At 43.6% G+C, this 21827-nt stretch overlaps 1 protein-coding gene across 1 annotated transcript in view; it reads right to left on the bottom strand.

The window, feature by feature from the left end:
* Window positions 1-21827, bottom strand: part of NIBAN1 (niban apoptosis regulator 1) — a 128701-nt gene that overhangs the window by 35439 nt on the left and 71435 nt on the right. Inside the window, exon 5 of the mRNA XM_077824920.1 lies at window positions 21475-21642. Coding sequence (XP_077681046.1) covers window positions 21475-21642 — 168 coding nt within the window. The remainder of the gene's footprint in view (window positions 1-21474; window positions 21643-21827) is intronic.

Genomic DNA, 21827 nt, shown 5'->3' on the forward strand with positions numbered 1-21827 from the left:
ATCTTTCCTGAAATGTGGCACCCAGAACTGGACATAATACTCCAGTTGAGGCTTCATCTGCCCGGAGTAGAGCGAAAGAATTACTTCTTCTGTCTTGTCTACAACACTCCTGCTAATACATCCCAGAATGATATTTGCTTTTTTTGCAACAGTGTTACACTGTTGACTCATATTTAGCTTGTGATCCACTATGACTAAGGCTGTGTGTCTGTCATGGAAGTCATGGATTCTGTGACTTTCCATGACTTCTGCAGTGGCTGGTTCTGGCTCAGGGGCTACCTGGGCTGGGCAGCTCTTAGGCCAGCAGCAGTTTAGGTGTGTGGGAGGAGGCTCAGGGCTAGGGCAGGGGGTTGGGAGAGGGCAGTGCTTACCTCAGGGGGAGGGGGCTCCCCGGCTCCCACCAGCAGGTCCCTGCAGCTCCTAGGCGGACGGACCAGGGGGCTCCGTGCGCTGCCCACACCCACAGGCACCTCCCCTGCAATTCCCACTGGCTGCAGTTCCCAGCCAATGGGAGATGTGAACCCAGCACTTGTGGTGGGAGCAGCACGCAGAGCCCCCCTGGCTGCCCCTCCCCCTAGAAGCTGCAGGGACCTGTTGATCAGATCCAGGTAGGGAGCCTCCCAGCCCCGCTAACCCTCCCCAGCAACAGCAGGGATCCCGGGCCACATGCCACCACCCAGCCACACTCCCCGCCACCAGCATGGGTCCCAGGCTGTGTGCTGCCGCCCGCACCCACCACCACCAGCGCGGTTCCCAGGCTGCACGCTGCCACCCCGCCAGCATCTGCAGGGGTCCCAGGCCACCACCCCCAGCATCTGCAGAGCCCCCCACCAACTCCCTCAGAGCACCCGCGGCCCCCCGGCCCAAGTTTTAGTTAGAGGTATATAGTAAAAGTAATGGACAGGTCATGGGTTGTGAATTTTTGTTTATTGCCAGTGACCTGTGCATGACTTTTACTAAAAATACCTGTGACTAGAACTTAGCCTTAACCATGACCCCCAGATCCCTTTCTGCAGTACTCCTTCCTATGTAGTAATTTCCCCTTTTGTATGTGTGCAACTGATTGTTCCTTCTTAAGGGGAGTACTTTTCATTTGTCCTTATTGAACTTTATCCTATTCAGACCATTTCTCCAGTTTGTCCAGATCATTTTGAAATTTAATCCTATAATCCAAAGCACTTGCAACCCCTCCCCGCATGGTATCATCCGCAAACTTTATAAGTGTACTCTCTATGTCATTATCTAAATCACTGATGAAGATATTGAACAGAACTGGACCCAGAACTGATTCCTACGGGACCCCACTCAATATACCCTTCCAGCTTGACTGTGAACCAGTAATAACTACTCTCTTGGAATGGTTTTCCAACCAGTTATGCACCCACCTGATAGGTAGCTCCACTTAGGTTGTATTTCCCTAGTTTGTTTATGAGACTGTCGTACGAGACAGTATCAAAAGCCCTATTAAAGTCAAGAGGTACCACATCTACCGCTTCCCCCATCCTCAAAGCTTGTTATCCTGTCAAAGAAAGCTATTAGGTTGGTTTGACATGGTTTGTTTTTGACAAATCCATGCTGACTGTTACTTATCACCTTATTATCTTCTAGGTGTTTGCAAATTGATTGCTTAATTATTTGCTCTATTATTTTTCCAGGTACTGAATTAAGCTGACTAGTGTGTAATTCCCCAAGTTGTCCTTATTTCCCTTTTTATAGATGGGCACTATGTTAATACTTCCATATTTCACAGTGGTGCTGGGAAGATAAATTCATTAATCACTGTGAAGTACTCAGATACTCTGGTGATAAGGGCCATATAAGTATCCAGACAGATACTGCAAATCTGACTAAGGACTTTTCTACACTTGGAAATTAACCAAACTAGCAATTCTAGAATGATTAATATAGTGTCTTCTTATTACAGATTAAGCTATATTCGGGGGGGGGGAACCCTTTAATTGCAGAATATGTGTCCACATTGAGGCCTATACTGAAATAATAATTTCAGAATAATTAGTCCATAATAGCTATTTCAGTAAATTTCCAAGTATAGACAAACCCTGATTCTTAGTAGCCATTGCAGATGGGAGTGCTTGCTAATGGTACTTTTCCTTTTATAAACTGAACCTGAAAGCAATTCATTAGCACTTTAGCTGCTACAAAGCTCTTTTTCAAGGGATGGAAAGCTATCTGTAACCAATATGACTCCTCCTATTTCTCCTGCAATGTGCATGTCTCACAAAGCCATTTTTGAGTTCATTCAAAGCATCAGATAGGTGTGTGCAATGAGTCTTATATCTGGTGAACAGAACGAGCTTCCAATGTAAATCCCACTGAGAACTCTGAAGAGAGATTCACAAACAACCCTAAATTCATCAAAATAGTACATGGGGGATTAGCCAGAGGACACCCATTAATATTGGGAACTGCATGCCTGAATCCTTTGGTACTCCATTGTAAATGTAGGGGTACACATATATTAGTGAAAATACTGACAAACTTTTCTGAGCACCCCGTGGGCCTGACTATCAAAGGTGATAAGCTTCCATCCATAGCTCCCACTGACTTTAGTTGAAAATGGGGATACTAAGTATGTCTAAAAATCAGGTCCCTGTAGGTGTCATAACAATTCAGTTCAAACTGCTTCTATTTATGTGTATATTGCAACGGATTATATGCTCACAGTTTTGGTTCTGTGGCTATTCTTCAGAGGCAAACTGCTCAGACAAGCATTGGTGTTTTGATTTGCTTAGATGCTGGTTTTCTTAAACAGGAATTACAGAAATGCAGTCATCTCTGAAACAAAGTGTGGCTCCTATTTTACACTACCTAATACTACACCAGTTTAGAACAAGTGAATAATTCTATATCCAGTTTAAACTACCGGACAGTGTCTTTCTGAGGGTACATTGTGAAGTTGTCAAAAAAAATTTTGCCTTTCATGGGTACATAAAAGGCCCCCCCAAGAAAAACAAAAGTTTTGCCGACACAAGGGGCAGTGTGCACGCGGCTCCTGCCAATAAAGCAAATGCCGCTCGCAAGGCTGGAAGTATTTTGTCGGCAAAAGTGCCGACAAAGTACCAACAAAGAGCGTTTACAAACGCTGACTTTAGCGACAAGGCTGTGTCGATACAGCCTTGTCGCTAAAAGCTGCGTGGTGTAGATAAGCCCTGAGTGATTAGTATGAATATAAGGCCATTCCAGGCTAAGTCAGTGCACCAACAAAGCTGCCGTTAACCTGGTTATAAGACAACACAGCAATGCGAGTAGGAGTTTGAAGAATGCCAATGTATTTTTGGCAATTTATCAAATGTAATGGCAACAAGTAAGTTCTCAATATACCTATCAGCAGAACTCACTCTTCATTCTGTACTCGTGTGCAGCTGCATGGAAAAACCTATGTTTGGGGAGGTGAATGAAACTCTTAAGGGACTAGAAGTGTTTCCTCAGCTCTTGCCAGGACTTTGATTAAATGTGATAACCAGACAGTAATATATTTCCACCTAGCCAAATATATTAAGCAGTTTCGCCTACTGAGACTAAAAAGTTTTGTGGCTTTGTTTTGGATCTTCATTCATTCTGCAGTGCTGAGCCTCACTGAGACTCATGCCCTTTGGAAGCACCGTTACTTTGCTAAACTGTACAGCTAGTCAAGCATTGTATTCAGGATACTTTGGGATGTGTGAAAGCTGAACAGGTCATTCATCAAAACAAATAGACCATTCCTTTTCTAATACTGTAAATGCTATTGTCCAATATGGAAAAGAAAGACCCCCCCCCAGGTTGCCCTTCCTTACAACAGAAATTTAATATAATAAATAAATAAAAATTATAATTAATAAAGACTTTACACTTCTAGTACTTTTTGCTTGAGGATCTCAAACTGCTTTACAAATGTTAGCTAAATCTCTAAGGAAAGTTTTTTTAAAAAAAGTTAACTGACAGAGAAACAGGCCCAGAGAAGTTAGGTGACATGCCTGAGAATAGGTAGGAGTCCAAGACTCTGCTTCCCATGGGGGTAGTCTGCTTCAGCCCAGTGCATGGATGATAGGCAGGACACAGAACCATTTAAGAGACCATTAAGCTAGGCAGACAGCCTACTATAAAGGAGTCAACAACCTAAGGCCACTACACACAGGTGAGCATGTTTGGGTCCAATCATCAAAAAGCAATGGCAAAAGGCAACAGTCCAAGCTGCAGTAGGACACAGGTCATGCAAGGCAGCTACAGACTCAGGACAGTGGTGGAGACAAAACCAAAGAGTAGACGCAGACAGCTGGCACACATGGAGCCAAGGCCACAGGACAGCTAAACATGTGGAGCCAAGGCCAGGACCCGGCGAACATAGAGCTTCTGCCCTCAGCGTGCCTGATGTAAAAGAGTCAGAAGAAACAAGGTATATGAGCAATACAGAGCATCAACAGGACACTGTTGTGATACAAAGGCCCATTAGTGGTTCACTACTCTGTGTCAACAATTCGTCAGGCCTGAAATGCTCATTACATCCACCTCATTATGGTTATAATCTGTATCTTAAAGGGGTCATGTAATATGCTACTGGAAAACTAATAACTCACTGGTCATTAATATTCTCGTGTGATGTATGTACATGGTATGTAGTAAGAATTATGGAAATATGCTGGAATTAGGCCTAAAGTGTGTTTAAGCAAGGCATGTCAGGGGAGTTGGTAAACAGGTCTGCCCTAGACAAAGGAATGTGTATTTGCTTCTCTGACCAGTCTGGTCATCAGGCCAAGCCAATGAAGGTCCATTTGTATATTAGGTGAACAAACCTATCAAGCTAAGAAGCAGGGGAGGAGACAGCTTCCAGCAGCGAAGAGAAAATGTATCTGAGCTATAAGGACAAGGAGTTTGAACCTTCGGTGATAAGCAACTGAAAGAATTGATTGTATATAATATTACTGTATTATAAAAGTTTGCGTGAGGTGTTTTATGAAAGCCTCTGACACACTGGTGATTAATAGAATAGTGAAATGTATGTATTTGAACTTTATAAGGAATTATGGATACTCATTGATATTAGGCTTTACAGTCTGTGTCTAAACAAAGGGAAAGCAGGACTCTCTCAAAGAGGATTAAACATCACAGCTATTTACCTGTCTCCTGGGTACATTTAGCATGATGAAATCAAAACAATGGAAGCTCTATTTACACACAGTGGGATGGGAGGCCCACAGAAAGGGAAAAACAGTATGAGGTCATCCTGCCTCTTCAAACAAAGTCAATGAACTTTGCAAGATATAAGCAAAGACAGAAGCCATCTTTGACATCCATCACTACATCCACACAGACAGACACAAGGGAACAGAGCTCTTGCAAGCTGAAAAAGATGGGTCCTACAACAAAGGGATGGGACGGGACTGAAGTCTCTGGGAACAGAATATAGGTGAGAAACCGGCTTAGGTGAAGATGTTTCACCTACGAAGACAGGGGAAGCCTGCATCTTGTGTTTCTGTGGGAGGTCCTGACTGAGGGAAAGTCAGCCATGTCTGGGAAGAAGGAAGTTTGGTGAGTGAAACCATCTTGAACAAAGCCTGTACCTTGCTAGATTAAGTTTTAGACTTTTAGATGCATGTTTTCCCTTTTATTTGCTTGTAACCCTTTCTAACTTTATTCCTTTTTCTTGGCGTCACTTATTCTATGTTCTATTGTTAATAAATTTGTTTTATTTTTACTATAAACCAATTCAGTGCTGCATTTGAAGGGAAGGGATTACTCACTTTATGCAGTAACTACGGTTCTTCAAGATGTGTATTCCTATGGGTGCTCCACTTCAGATGTGCCTGCACATCTTGAGACCTTGACTGGAGATTTGCAGTTAGCTGTGTCCATTTGGCCTGTGTATGTGCCCTCTGCCTCCTCTTACTGGACACCAAGGCTATACGGGGTGTATGTCTTGATGAGCTGCCAAAATCTTAACAACCGGTTCCCTCCTCCCCCCACGAGGGGATTGTGGCCCACCCCCACCGCCGGGACTCCTGCCCCATCCAAAGCCCCGCGTTCCTTGACCCCTCCCCTCCCCCGCACCCCCCACTGATCACATCAAAAGTGGTGCCTTAGGCACCGACTCCGTGGGTGCTCCGGGGCTGGAGCACCCACGGGAAAAATATGGTGGGTGCAGAGCATTCACCGGTAGCTCCCTGCCCCGTGCCTGGCCCCAGCTCACCTCTGCTCTGCCTCCACCGCTGAACGCGCCACCCTGCTCTGCTTCTCCGCCCCCCCTCCCCGAATCAGCTGTTTGCGCGGGAAGCCTGGGAGGGCTGAGAAGCAGGCAGCGGTTTCACACTCAGGCCCAGGGAGGCGGAGGCGAACTGGGGCGGAGGCGAACTGGGGCAGGGAGCGATTCCCCTGTGCGCGCAACCCCCCCAGGTTACCTGCTGCAGAGTGGGCAGCCCTCCTTGTGCTCCCCCCCCCCGCCCGCTCACCTCCACTCCGCCTCCGCCTCCCTGGACCCGAGCACAAAGCCGCTGCTTGCTTCTCAGCCCTCCCAGGCTTCCCACGCGAACAGCTGATTTGTGGGAAACTGGGGCAGGGAGGGAAGCAGAGTGGAGCGGCGCATTCGGGGAGGAGATGGAGCAGAGGTGAGCTGGGGCCAGGCGGGGAGCTGCTGGTGGGTGCTCTGCACCCACCAAATTCTCCCTGTGGGGGCTCCAGCCCCGGAGCACCCACGAAGTCGGTGTCTAAGGCGCCACTTTTGGCCAGTTGTTAAATTTAGAAGCCCTTTTAGAATGCCGGACAACCGGTTCTAAAAGGGCTTCTAAATTTAACAACTGGTTCCAGCGAACCGGTGTGAACCAGCTCCAGCTCACCACTGGGTGTATATGGATGAACCGCACTCACCTTCTTCTCTACCCAAATGTTCCCTAGGGAACAGTCCAAAGCAGAGGGGAAGGATGGCAGGTAGTGGTGCACCCATAGAGGGGACACATCTCGAAGAACCTTAGTTGCTGCACAAAGTGAGTAACCCCTTCTTCTTCTTTGAGTTGTGTCCCTATGGGTGCACCACTTCAGGTGACTTCCAAGCAGTATCCCCAGATGGAGGAGGGAGCTTTGGAACAGAGTCCAGAACTGAAGATAGTGCTGCATAACCAAGTGCTGAATTGGATCCGACAGCATGGATCAGGGCGTAATGTTTAGAAAATGTATATATTGAAGCCCATGTAGTGGCCCTGCATATATCTCAGATACTAGCACACTTTTAAGTAACACCATTGATGTTGCCTGTGATCTGGTCAAATGTGCTATCACCCTCTGGAGGGAATGAATGCCTGCAGCATCGTAACAAATAATAATACACCCAGATATCTATCTTGATAGTCTCAGAGCAGAGATCATGAACCTCTTGGATCTATCTGCAAAGGAGATGAACAGCCTAGGTGACTTTCTAAATTGCTTGGCCCCATCTAAGTAGAAAGCAAACACCTTCAAACATCCAGGGTACGGAAACAGAACTCCTACAGAGAAGTATGTGGCTTGGGGGGTTGTGGGGGGGACGGGAAACAGGTAGATTAATGGATTGATTATGGTGGAACTCCAATAAAACCCTAGGTAAGAATTTAGGGTGGGGACATAAAGAGACCTTGTCCTTGTAGATTACCATAAAGTGGGGAGTCTGTCATCAAGGCTCCAGTCTCCCTGAAGCTATGGGCTAACATGATGGTTACTACAAAGGCCATCTTCATAGACACATGGAGCAGAGAACAGGTTGCCGTTGGTTCAAATGGAGGTCTCAAGGTAACTGAGTACCAGATTGAGGTCCCAGATTGGGGTGGGGTATCTAATCTGCAGGTAGAGATTCCCCAAACCTTTAATAAACCTAGACAATACTGGGTGAGCAAATATAAAGAATCCTTCTACTGGAGGATGAAAGGCTGATATTGCAGCCAAATGGACCTTAACTGAACTAACTGAAAACCCCAATTTTGAACAAATAATTCAGGGTGACTGAAAATGGCATCAAATCAGGCAGGAGGCAGCGATGACAACACCAGTGGAAGAATCTCTTCCATTTCTTTAGGTAAGTATTGTGGATTGACTTCTTTCTACTATTCAGTAACACCTAGAATCATAGAATCATAGACCTTAAGGTCAGAAGGGACCATTATGATCGTCTAGTCTGACCTCCTGCACAACGCAGGCCATAGAATCTCACCCACGCACTCCTGTATCAAGCCCCTAACCTATGTCTGAGCTACTGAAGTCCTCAAATCGTGGTTTAAAGACTTCAAGGTGCAGAGAATCCTCCAGCAAATAATCCGTGCCCCACACTGCAGAGGAAGGCGAAAAACACCCAGGTCTCTGCCAATCTGCCCTGGAGAAAAATTCCTTCCCGACCCCAAATATGGCGATCAGCTGAACCCTGAGCATGTGGGCAAGACTCACCAGCCAGACACCCAGGAAAGAATTCTCTGTAGTAACTCAGATCCCACCCCATTTAACATCCCATCACAGGCCATTGGGCATATTTACCGCTAATAGTCAAAGATCAATTAATTGCCAGAATTAGGCTATCCCATCATACCATCCCCTCCATAAATTTATCAAGCTTAGTCTTGAAGCCAGATATGTCTTTTGCCCCAACTTCTGTAGAACAGGAGGATTCTAACCCTGTGAACCATGAAGAAACCCTTAGGTAGATAACCACTAGGTTGGGATGAAGCACACGACAGGAGATGGGGAATGATAGGGAGCTTGAGCTATGGTTGGATACATAGGTGAAACAGGTAAGGGTACAAGGCTTGTCTCAGCCAGACTGGCACTATAAGGATAACTTTGGCCCCATCCTGTCTGATCTTGTTCATCACCCTGAGTATCAGAGGAACTGGAGGAAAGGCGTCTACCAAGGAATGGCAACGGTGACCCCCTTTTGGGCAGAAAAGAGGGCATTTCCTGTTCCTAGAGGTGGAAAAGAGCTTCACCTATGGCAGTCCCAATCTTTGGAATATACTGTGGAGAATTTGAGTGTCTAGCTCCTATTCATAGCCTTGTGAGAAGTGCCTGCTGAGGACATCCGCTGTGGTGTTCTGAATGCCTGGGAGGTAAGCTGAAATTTGGATCTGATGAACTATGCACCAGTTCCATAGTTTCATGACTTTGGCACACAGGTGGGGGAAATCTTGCTTCTCCCTGCTTGATGATATAGAACATGCAGGATAGATTATCCATCATGACCCTGATTGATTTGACCCAAATGAGAGGTAGTAATGAAGGCATGTGCTCCTGACAGCCCTGAGCTCCAACAGATTGATGCAGAGACTAGTTTCCTGAGTTGTACATCTACCCTGAATCATGAGGGCACTGCGGTGGGCTCCCCATACCCCAGAGATCAGGGTCTCAGTATCGAGAGATGCTTCTTACCCATAAGAAGAAAGGACTCCATTTCATCCATTATCGAGAGGTCCTTTGTATATCTACATTCTTATGGTACCAAGAAGGGGATTGGCACTGACACAGAAGCTGAGGACATGGTTGCAGAAGCCAACAGTATCACTGATGTCTGGCACCATTGCTTGCTTGGTGCCAAGGGTGCTGAAGGCATAGGTACCGATGCCTGGGCTGAATGCACAGGTACCGACAGCAGGGCTGAGCTCAAACCCGCCAGTCCCAAATGCCTGTGCTCGACCTTTTTGCTGACAGAGGGTACTTCAAGCTCCAGGACTTTGCGCCCCGACCGGTACTGGCAGAGGAGTCCTCCAACTCAATGGTAACGAGTTGAGAGGTTGAGGCTTTGGAGACTGTAAATCTCAACAGTGACAGACTTATTTGGAGCTGGCTCCTTAAGGTGAGAGTCCATACGTCTCTTTTTGGAAGCCTTTCCTAAAGCATCCAAAGCCTTCCTTTACTTAGGGGAAGATTGCACTGAGGTAGATGTACAGGGAGTGGGGCAGAGGGGGGGCCTTGGTCACTGACTCAGAAGTTGACCAAAGCATTTCATCTTCAGCAGTCTGAGTTTAATCTCTCTATTCTTCCTTGCCCTGCTCTTGACGGCCAGGCAGAAACTGCACTTCTGGGAGATGTGGGACTCCCCCAGGCAATGGACCCACTTAGAGTGGCCATGCTCACAGGTATAGCCTCTTGGCAGGGGAGGCAGCATTTGAAGCTAGCTAGCTATCTTAACCACTGTAGAAAAATAGAAAAGCCCTGGCATGTTCAAGGCAGACATGCTAGGGCTCCATCTCAGGCAGAGGCAGTTGAGAAGGAATTAAGGGAGCTTCTCTTGTTCAGCCATATAGAGCCTTGATGTCCATCACAAGGAGGCACAGGGTGCATGCACAGGCCAAACAGACACTAATTGAAAATCTCTGATCAGTGTCTCAAAAGGCACATGTGCACCTGAAGTGGAGCACCATAGACATACTACTAAAAGAAGTAACTCAGGTTGTGACCTACATGCTAGTATGCTGGCTGGGAGCATCTCAGGCTGGGAGCTACAGCAGCAAAGCATTGTAACTTGGCACCCAGGGTTGCTGGGCAAGTGGTGACACAACACATTACTGGTCTGGATTGCACCCCCAGGCCCTGACAACCATCCAACGGAATAAAGGCAGCAACAGGGTTGAAGCAAGTCCCCCATCACCTGCAAAAACACAAAGAAAAGGTGGGAGACTGGTTCAAGGACCAACACTTGACACACTGTGAGGCCTAACAGGCTGCAACGGGCTTATGGTAAAGACCATGTCCCTACATTGAGCTATGTACAAGTAACCTCTGGCCCCAGCAAGTCAGCAAATGCTTGCACAAAAGACACAACAACAATTGTTATAAGGAAAGATGTAGCAACCTGTATGGAACTTGGCAGGAGCAGCACAATATGCAGGAGGGAAGAGTTTGAAGGAAGTACCAGAAAGCCATGTTTCCACGTGGTTTGCACATGGTTTCAACACTAGTTGCAGTTGCAGCATCTCTGTAAATATTTCTCTTCATAAAGAGTTTAGTTTTAGAAACACTGAGTTCTCTCGCTCTCATGCTATTACCCAGCATATAGTACATGAAATAGTAATGAAGCAGAGTGGTTTGGATACATGAAGCATCAATAATACAATGCTGATGTTTCTCTAATGGCAATACACTATCACATTATTCATAGATCATGTGGTAAAAGACCACTAACCACTAACAGAAACTAGATGAGGTCACTTCCAAACAGGATACAGCCCTGCAATAACATATAACATGCTGTATTTATAGCAAATGAAGCCTTGTAATGCAAGTTCCTGCAGAGAACAACAAAGCACGCATTTATTGGACTTCACTATCCTAGAGAGATTCCAAGTTACTCCCATCACTTGGGAGCACTGCCTTTGTGTTTCAGAGTAAAAACACTAATATGTTATATACCTATAGAATAAAGTCTTACATTTACACAATGCCTTTCATCCCAAAGGATCTCAAAATGTTTTTACTACCTAGTTGCCATATTCCAGTTACAGACATGCACATGGCTCCCACTGAAAGTTATGAATTTTTAGCCTGGATATAGCCAGACATATACACAGGGGAATAATTTCACCAGCCATTGAAATACGGCCACCTCTCAGGTAGAATATGGCAGTTTTTTTGGCAGTGCACCATACCTCGTAATAGTTTGAAGACAGAAGAAATAAATTCCAACATATTAGGGTCAAGTAGGCAGAATGTAATCACAATGTGAGTTTTATACACGTTAATAGTCTTGAGTCTTGACCTTTCAGAAGGAGTACACCTCCCACTTAACCAGGAAAGTCAGAGGGAAAGCAAAAACAAATCCTAATGTACTTTGAACTAATTGATGTTGCAGAGCAACAAAAACAGGAAGCATTAAATCAGTCTTATTCTTGGTCTTTATCCACACACAGAATCCTAGATTGTGGCTTTAAACACACTATGGGCTTTTTAAAATTTCCTTACTAATGTCTTCTGGATCATTTCACTTAACAGAAGCAACATGAAAATTCCGGTCTTCAGCTGTTCTTGCCAGGAAACATTGCCTTGTTTGCAGCATAAGAACTCCAAAATACTTTCCAAAGTCATTCTGGACACTTAACTATTTTGCATTATACATGGGTGATCATGTGTTGTACATAAGAAGCTTTTGAGAAGGATGGAGCGTGCTCTTTGAGGAAAGGGGTAGGAAACGGATGAAAGTCTGAGATGTGCAGAAAGCAGTAGGGAAAGAGAAGAAAATGTTTGGGGAAAGTCAGCATTTCTCCTGACCTAGCCCACTTATCATACAACACAGCCTTTAAATATCTCCTGTTTACAACCCTGACTGAAGTGACAGTTTAAATCATTATCTTGTATTATGTCCCAGGAGATGCTGAGGCATATTATAGGAATTAAAAACATGTAACTTAAGACAAACAGAAATAAATGAGGAAAAACACCTGCCAGCCTGAGTAATTACTCAGAGGCAAAACAGATCGAATATATGGGAACTGTAGAGGTTTGTAATGGAAAAAATCTGAGATCATCTTATCTCCCCTCCCCCTGCTCCCAAATTTTGGCCAGTACATGAACATTCCCTACACAGCAGTCAGAGTACATTCAGCTCCACTGCACTTTAATCTTATCAAATCATATTTCTTTATATCTTGTCCAGTAGGGTCAAATGCTAGACACTGGTATGTGTTTTTGAAAGTCATTGGGTTTCCTGTATCATGATGATGATGATCAAGATGAGATGTATCATGTCTGCTATGGGAATATTAAATCTTGAAGGGTCTGCCCTAACTTTTGAGTCTCTCAGAATTACACTAACAGCTTTTTTCCCCCCTCAGTCAGACTTCTTTAGATACCAGCACTGAGTGTACAGGTTTTTTTTCCATTTTTAATAACATGAAGTGCACCACAATAGCAAGTGATTTCTCACAGAACAGGAGAAGGTCCAGCAATGGACTAGTAAAATAGTGGTTTTAACGGAAGAGCAGCCTCTTTCAAAACTGCAAGGAAAAGGTGCAACTGTGATAGAGATCTAAGTTCCGTGTAGCCTTGGAACGATTTGCTTTTAATTAGTAAATGGTGGTTATCAACTTCTTCCTCCATCCACAATCCAAAATGTACACTGGGAAAGTTAAAACCACATAACATCATATTAGTAGTCAAATAGTTCTCCTTTCTGCTGTCAGCTGTGTCAGGCCAATCAATGACAAATTAGGTGTCAAGGTTTCTCCCCCACTCTGAACGCTAGGGTACAAATGTGGGAACCTGCATGAAAACCTCCTAAGCTTATCTTTACCAGCTTAGGTCAAAAACTTCCCCAAGGTACAAAATATTCCACCCGTTGTCCTTGGATTGGCCGCTACCACCACCAAACAAATACTGGTTACTGGGGAAGAGCTGTTTGCAAACGTCTTTCCCCCCAAAATACTTCCCAAAACCTTGCACACCACTTCCTGGACAAGGTTTGGTAAAAAGCCTCAGCAATTTGCTTAGGTGACTACAGACCCAGACCCTTGGATCTTAAGAACAGTGAACAATCCTCCCAACACTTGCACCCCCCCCTTTCCTGGGAAATGTTGGATAAAAAGCCTCACCAATTTGCATAGGTGACCACAGACCCAAACCCTTGGATCTGAGAACAATGAAAAAGCATTCAGTTTTCTTACAAGAAGACTTTTAAAAATAGGAGTAAATAGAAGTAAAGAAATCCCCTCTGTAAAATCAGGATGGTAGATACCTTACAGGGTAATTAGATTCAAAAACATAGAGAATCCCTCTAGGCAAAACCTTAAGTTACAAAAAAGATACACAGACAGAAATAGTTATTCTATTCAGCACAATTCTTTTCTCAGCCATTTAAAGAAATCATAATCTAACACATACCTAGCTAGATTACTTACTAAAAGTTCTGAGACTCCATTCCTGTTCTATCCCCGACAAAAGCAGCATATAGACAGACAGAGACCCTTTGTTTCTCTCCCTCCTCCCAGCTTTTGAAAGTATCTTGTCTCCTTATTGGTCATTTTGGTCAGGTGCCAGCGAGGTTACCTTTAGCTTCTTAACCCTTTACAGGTGAGAGGAGTTTTCCTCTGGCCAGGAGGGATTTTAATGGGGTTTACCCTTCCCTTTATATTTATGACAGGATACAAGGCAGACAAAGTGGGTGAAGAAGTATTCTTTTAATGAACTAACTTCTGTTGGTGAGAGACAAGTGTTTGCGCTTACACAGAGCTCTTCTTCAGGCTAGCTGAAGAAGCTGTGTAAGCTCAAAAGCAAGAGCTCTGTGCGCACGAAACCGTGCCTCTCTCACCAACAGAAGTTGGTCCAATAAAAAATATTGCCTCACCTATTTTGACTTTTTAATGCCTGGGAGCAACATGGCTACACCACCACCACATATTAGGACACAAGTTTATTAACCAATACTATCATTTTATTTCTGAATCAGTTATTTATCACAAATTCTCAAGTGGGTGATTTTGCAAGTCTTGAGTGAAGCTATACATTCACTAAAATTAGAACTGTTATACTCCTGCATTCAGTGTAACGTTAACATTCTCCAACCTCAACTAGATCAAGGAGTGAGAGTCCCCAGGTCAATCCTGATCCCGAATCTCTCACATGACTACTATCTTTTGCCCAGCTCATTTGTACTTTTGAAACAAAAACAAAAAACTCTATGTGAATTAAATCTAGAAAAAAAAATAGTGTTTCATTTCAATGTTGCTTAAAGAAAAAAATAAATGCAGTGATCCTGGGAAAATATTCTGAGTGCCATATAAAATAAGGAATGAAAATAATGAAGTAGACATAATTGTGTAATATTGCAACCAGAATATAATGTTTCTTCTCCAGTGCATTTTGACTATACCTTCCCTGAAACGACGATACTGACTTTTATGCCTTCTTAGTGAGGTACAAAGCCTCTAAGGTTAAATTTGATCTGATTCACCAAATCTCAAAAAAGGGAAGAGGCCAAGAATTACTGTCTTAATTTCTCAAGACTCACCATTATGCCATTTTACTCTGTCCCCCTAATATTACTCTGATAAATTTGTTGGCTTTGAAAAAGCCTCCTTTGTAAAGTATGTTTTGTGGTTGACCTGTGTGTCATATTTTGTTAACTCCTTTAAAAATCCTCTTTCATAGTATACAAAGCCATTTGTTTCACTTGAGAATATTTTGAAGGTGAAATTAATCCTGATACATTATTCGTTTAGCACCTGATCCAGTGCCCACTGAAGTCAACACAAAGACTCCCATTAATTTCAGTGGGCTTCAATTAAGCCCTTAGGCCCAGATTTTTAAAAGTATTTAGGTGTTGCAGCATTCGTCACTGCAACACCTAACTGATTTAAAGTCTAGGTTTCGTTTGTGAAATGTCAACTGCCAAAGGGGGTGGAAAAGAGAGGTGGAGCGTGGCAGGACCTGGGGAGAGGAGGTAGAGAAGGGGACAGGGCCTAGGGGAAGAAGCAGAGCAGGGGTGTGGCCTTGGGGGAAAAAGGTGAAGCATAGGGCAGGACCTCCAGGGTCCAGTTACCAGCCATTAGAAAGGTGGCAACCTTACCCAAGAAGCCACTGCATTCCTTAGTTATTAAACTGTTGGTGGAACAAGGAAAGATATGGTGGTAGAGGGAGCTTTTTGCATGTTTGTGGCATTGTACCAATATAATTTTAAGTCAGCCTACCACCTCTTTCAAACTACTGGTGAGCAGAGGTAAAAGTAAGCCGGTACGCCCTGGTACAGCGTACCAGCAAGAGCAGGTGCACCGTACCGGGACTGGCTTTCCCAGACAGCAATTTAAAGCCCTGGGGTAGCGGCAGCGGGGCTCCGGTGGGGAGTTAAAGGGCCCCGGAGCACCAGCCGCCACTACCCCCGTCCCCCGCCTGCAGAGGCCTTGGGCCAGCCCCTTCCACTCCCCCCCGTGGAGGCCTGGGGCCCCACACAGCCCCCCCAGGGGGGGCTGCATAGGGCACCAAAATAGCTAGGGACGGCCCTGTTTACCTTGACCACTCTCCCACACCAACTGGTGCTACAGAGATTTATTCTGCACCGGTGAAGCCAATCAGACATTTGTCACTTTTGCCAGAGACTTCAATTAGCAGTGGGGAAAAGGAACTAGAAAGAGTATGACACAGACTTTGAAATATACTGGTTCCAAAAAACAACTAAAAAAAGAGAAGTGAAAGCAAGTATAGCTTAACATCAAGTTGCATTTGATTTGCCCTCACAATAAAACCTGATGTATCCAGAAAGCTGACAAAGTAGATCTGTGTTATAAAGATCTAGTTGGGCAACTCCCATTTTGATCCCTACCGCTGAGTGATTACTACACTCATATTTCTCAAACAGTTTTGAATTTGCCAAAGGAGACTGCTTCAAAAAAGCAAAGCATACAGCAAGTTCTGAAGTGGGGGTTTTATTTGGTACTATGGCTGGTTCTGACTGGTTCAGTCACTCCCAACATTTTTAAATATTCTTTAACTGCAGCTGAATTGGACTCAGAAAAGGTGCAAAAGTTGTAACCAAACCACTGATAACGAAGAAAATCAGATTACTTCAAATCTGAGTGCTTGTCTACACTTACAATGCTGTACCACTGCAGCTGTGCTGCTGTAGTGCTTCAGTGAAAATGTTACCTATGCCGATGGGAGAAGTTCTCCCATTGGTGTAAGTACTCCATGTCCCCAAGAGGCTGTAGCTAAGTTGATGGGAGAATTCTCCAGCCAGCCTAGTGCTTTCTACATCAGGGGTTAGGTCAGTTTAACTGTGTTGCTCACGGGCATGGATTTTCCACAGCCCTGAGCGACCTAGTTATACTAACCAAATTTCCTAGTGAACACCAGGCTTGATCCATATCACCTGAAAGCCTCATGGATCAGCATAAATGAAGGGCAAACACACCAGCACCAATAGGAATTGGTTTTTGGAAGAGAAAACATGATCTATTGAGCTGATTCATATCTAGAAACAGTGATCAGTAAATCCCACTGTAATTATTCCTTGGATTCTATGAATTCTGACCAAAAAAATTAAACAAAGCTGAAACAGTTAAAACAGTTTAGAAAAGGAAATCCAGCAGCACTCCCTTGTCAAGACGACATGCTGACTCACTGCAGCTCCACACTCTACAAGAAACAGCGTGCATGAAGGAATTAACTTTGTGTCTTGGAAGAAAACAAATATTTCAGAAAACAAACTACAGAATTTTCACCTATAAAACAGCATTATAAACTCATTTTAGAATTCCCAATGGCATTTTGCAGGAAAATAGCATGGCAATTTCAGATAACACATTGCATCTAGATACCTGGTGCCATATTCTAACAGCTCTCCTGGCAAAAGTTAAAGCTATCTAGCACTTTTTGAGAAGATTTGGGGAGAATGGTGCCTTGACTAATGCTCCTTATCTTAGTAAAAGACATTCTGATGTCCAGTACTTTAAGTGAGTCATTGTTAAGGCTGCGATTTAGTCACAGAGGTCATGGAAGTCACGGATTCCGTGACTTCCAAAGAAGAGAGAAAGCATATAAACCAATATTCCTCCCACAAATAACTGTTAGGAATGTTTTCTCCAAGGGAAGAGTTAAGGTTCTTTGGGTGCTGGTCAGTGCAACATTTTCTGTTAATGATGTGTTCACAAGGAACTGCATGTAAGATTATAAGAATTATGTAACATTAGCTTACAATTTACTTAGTTTTTAATGTTCGGGCTCTTCTACTGGAATAATGATATGTTTTATTCTGATTTGCTTTTAGCAAATACGTTTCTTGAGTGGGAATAAACCAGATGTAAGGTGCCTTGGTAAAAATGCCTTGGTGTTCATTAAAAATCTTGTATCAGATAAAAGCCTGACCTCAGGAAAGAGGAGAGAGGCAAGCAAGAAATCATGGAACAGGCACATATATCAGCAACAGCTGAAATGTGAGAAATATAATAAAACACTGAATCACACACATTAAGATGGAAAAGACCTATTGGGTCACCTACTCCCATCATCTGCCAGTGCAGGATTGTCCCCTAAAGCACGTGGTGAACTTAAGTTAAGAATGGAGACTGCCAAAAGCCCTGTCAAGTCTGTTAATACTTGTGCAATAAGAAGGAAAACAAAATCCAAAAACTTACAAAGATCCAAGTCACAGACGACTTACACAGTGCCAGGAAAACATGATTCTATCCCTATTGTGAATTCTGTAACTCGCTGTAGAACCAAAGTATTGCTTTTTAGTTTGGAGCACTTTTGTATTGTATGATCACAGCTAAAAGAGCAGACTAATCAGAATTATAAACCACAAGGGGAAACTTTCCTTTTAAGAATGCTGTGGGAAATTGGCTTCAGATGGCAGCTATACATGGAATATTTGTTGAAGCTTTATGGTTTCAAGACACTTGAAAGTGCTAAGTGCATACGTGTTCCTCTGAAACAGAGGCCTTTCACATATATAAAACTGGCCCTAATTGGGTAAATCTTTATGCTTCCTGTGACTGAGGTTGTCTCTACATTAGGCTTTTAGCCACTAATATATCTACACCTGTGTAGAGAAGTGCAGCTTATCCAGATCTGTACAAGGTAACCAAAGAACAGAGAAAAATCTCTTGCTGGTGTCTTACTAAATCTGGTACTAGCTTGCAAATGAGCAAGGAAGGAAGAGAAAGGAGGTATGAGGGATCATAGGCCTTGAACCCTAGATCCCCAGGCAATGTTCACACTGGGGCTGCCACTCAGCAGCTCACCTGAACCAGTAGAAAAGGGGGCTACCAAAGCTGAGTTGGGGAGAAATCCAGCCCCACGGATTGGCTGAGATGCACTACTTAAACCTGAAAGAGGCACAGGAAGTTGTCTGAGCAAATAGGTGAATCCCTGACTAGCTGGTGCTATGGACCCTGCTTATTTGCCTGACTCCTCAACCCTGACTCCCAGCCTGTTCCTGTCCATTCCTGCCTTCCTCATCCCAGACCTGGTCTGTTCCCGGTTCCTGCTTTCCTGCCTTGCTCCAGGTCCCTGCTCCTATAACCTACCCTGGATGCTGACTTCAGCTCTGACCCCTGGCTTGGTACCTGACTGTGTCTCCATCTCTGACCCTTGAGTTGGCACCTCGGTCTGACCCCAGCTTAGGTTCCATGCTCCTGACTCTGACCATTAGGCCTGACCACCCACACCTGGTCCCTAGAGGAAGGCTGCAGAACCCTGAGAGAATCCATGACATCTATTTACTGGTGAGGCATGTAGCCCCCTGGTGTTCATGGGTTTATGTGACTGCAAAGGTAGCATCTGCCTATGACCACCATTGAGTTCATGGGTGCAAACAGTTGCGTATCTTAAAAAAATCAGTTAAACACGTTGCAATATACATCTCAATAAGTGAGAAGTGGGACTGAGCCTTGAATGAAGACAGGAATGAAGCTGTCTTTTGCTGTTAAATGAACATTTTTGTCCCTTGGTCATTTCTTTAGATACTAACGGTCAAAACTCATTTGGAGAGGGAATGACAGCCTCTGCTCTGGAGGTTGGAAAGTTTTCTCATGAGAAAATATCTGCAGTATTGTGCACTAATGGCCCCCCAAAAAACCCAGTGCGTAATTGTTCCTGTAAGCTGCAGTATTTTGGATCATTAACATGCAATACCCTAGTATTTTCAGAAGGGTTCCTGCAGAAAAAATAAATCAATAATATTGTACCTTCAGCCAATGTTTATGCAGTGGAAACTTCACATACATTCACCACTAGAATTTAGACTTTTACCAACCATTACCAAACAGTGGTAGCTGAGATACTGCCGCTATTTCTCATCTTAAATATATAGAAATACTGAGGTCTTCAATAGCACTACATGGAAGCTGTTAAATGCTGAAATTTTTCAATAGTGACTATACCAGGGGTAGGCAACCTATGGCACGCGTGCCAAAGGCAGCATGTGAGCTGATTCAGTGGCACTCACACTGCCCGGATCCTGGCCACTGGTCCGGGGGGCTCTGCATTTTAATTTAATTTTAAATGAAGTTTCTTAAACATTCTAAAAACCTATTTACTTTATGTGCAACAATAGTTTCGTTATGTATTATAGACTTACAGAAAGAGACCTTCTAAAAACGTTAAAATGTATTACTGGTACTCAAAACCTTAAACTAGAGTGAATAAATGAAGACTCGGCACACCACTTCTGAAAGGTTGCCGACCCCTGGACAATACTGAAACCTCTTAATATTGCCCTATGAAAACCATTAGCAGCTCTAAGAACTCCTTATGAAACTGATGAGGTCAGGACTTCTTCATCTTTTCAGCAAGCCTTTAAGAAGTATCCTCAACTGACACCTCACTGTAAACCAGCCAACATTTTATTTTTGTTGTAATTGCAAAGCAAGCACAACTTTCAAGAGAGAACTTTCAGGCATGATGCAATAAAGGCCCTATAGACAAATGTGGACCCTATTTTCTCTTCAGTGGCTGCCTATTTTAAGAGAGCAGTTGCTACGTTTTAAGGTAATCCAGTTTAGTTTTTGGACCGTGAGGGATCTGCCTATATTTGATCATTATTCATTAAGTCTTGCTCTGACCATTATGCTCTGACCATTATGGTGCTTTGGCCCCAGCCATCTTCCCGGGGTTTTATCTTTACAACCTAGAACAACAAGTAAACAAGCATTTGATATAGTAATCCTTTGGATGTGGCACTCACTCCCTTTGGATACCCACCTCAGTACAGCTATCTCGAAGATTTTAAATCATTTCTTTTTTGCAGGTATTGATTCTGCTCCCACTGAAGTCAATGTAAAAAAATACTCCCACCAATTATACTCATAGTGAACTCATAGTTTTAAAAAAGCCTTTTAGTCCCAAGTATTGAGAAAAATCAGAGAGTGAATGCACCACTCAGGTTCTACCGGGAGGTCTCAATTGGTGCATAGCCCTTGCGCTGCCATCAGCGGAAGGGTGAGCTTCCCCCAAAGAAAACAAATTCTAACCATCATTGATGCACCATAATTATCTCAATATGATCACTAACATATGATTTCTATAATATTTGAGCAAAAATGTTTATAGTGTTAAAACACTGTTAAATAGCATGCATCAGATTCTCATCTTGCTGCCAGCATACATCATATGTCCAGTAGACCATGTATACATAATACAGTAGGAGTCCAATAAACTCTTTGGATGGTTTTACTTTATGGTACAGGTTTTAAATTCCCATGAGGGATTGGAACACCATTTCAAAGAGGCTAACGTGTTTTGCATCCAAGCACACTACAACTATTAAAAGCCATGTTGAATAACTGCTTGAATCCTATTAAAATGTAACGTGCTTGTACTTGCTAAAATATAGCTTAACTTAAACCAGATTTAGCTGTAGCACTGAAAGAAAGTGATCTACATTAATATAGGTTTTACTCAAGGCACTTACAAGGAAGCACCTCTGAGAAGAGAATGGGACTCCCATAATATTTTATTTTTCCACAAGATGGATCTTACAGTAGGCTAATCAGGCTTAACCACAAGTAAGGGTACACAACAGGAAGCCATTGTTGTACTTACCTTGGTTTAAGTGTCTGACACAGTCATTCAGCACTGCACTAAATTGTTTCTGAGCTTCTGGATCCTCAAAACAGTAGTAGCTGTGTCTGAGGTAGGGCTGCCACAGGTAAACTGGAAACTCTTTTGGCAGGAGAACAAATGCCTGGGCATTTTCCTTCTCATTAGAAGCTAAATAAATAAATACATACATACATATATACATACATAAATAGAAATATCTGGTTTAAAACAAGTTTCTGGGCTTTTCCGGCCAGTTTAAAAAACATTTTTACCTTGTGATTAAAGCTATAGGAGAAATAAATTCATTAAGGTTCTCAAATAATATTTCTTCTTTATCATGGAGGTCTGTCCTA

This window comes from Eretmochelys imbricata, chromosome 8, assembly GCF_965152235.1.
Source record: "Eretmochelys imbricata isolate rEreImb1 chromosome 8, rEreImb1.hap1, whole genome shotgun sequence".
NCBI classification, from domain to species: domain Eukaryota; kingdom Metazoa; phylum Chordata; order Testudines; family Cheloniidae; genus Eretmochelys; species Eretmochelys imbricata.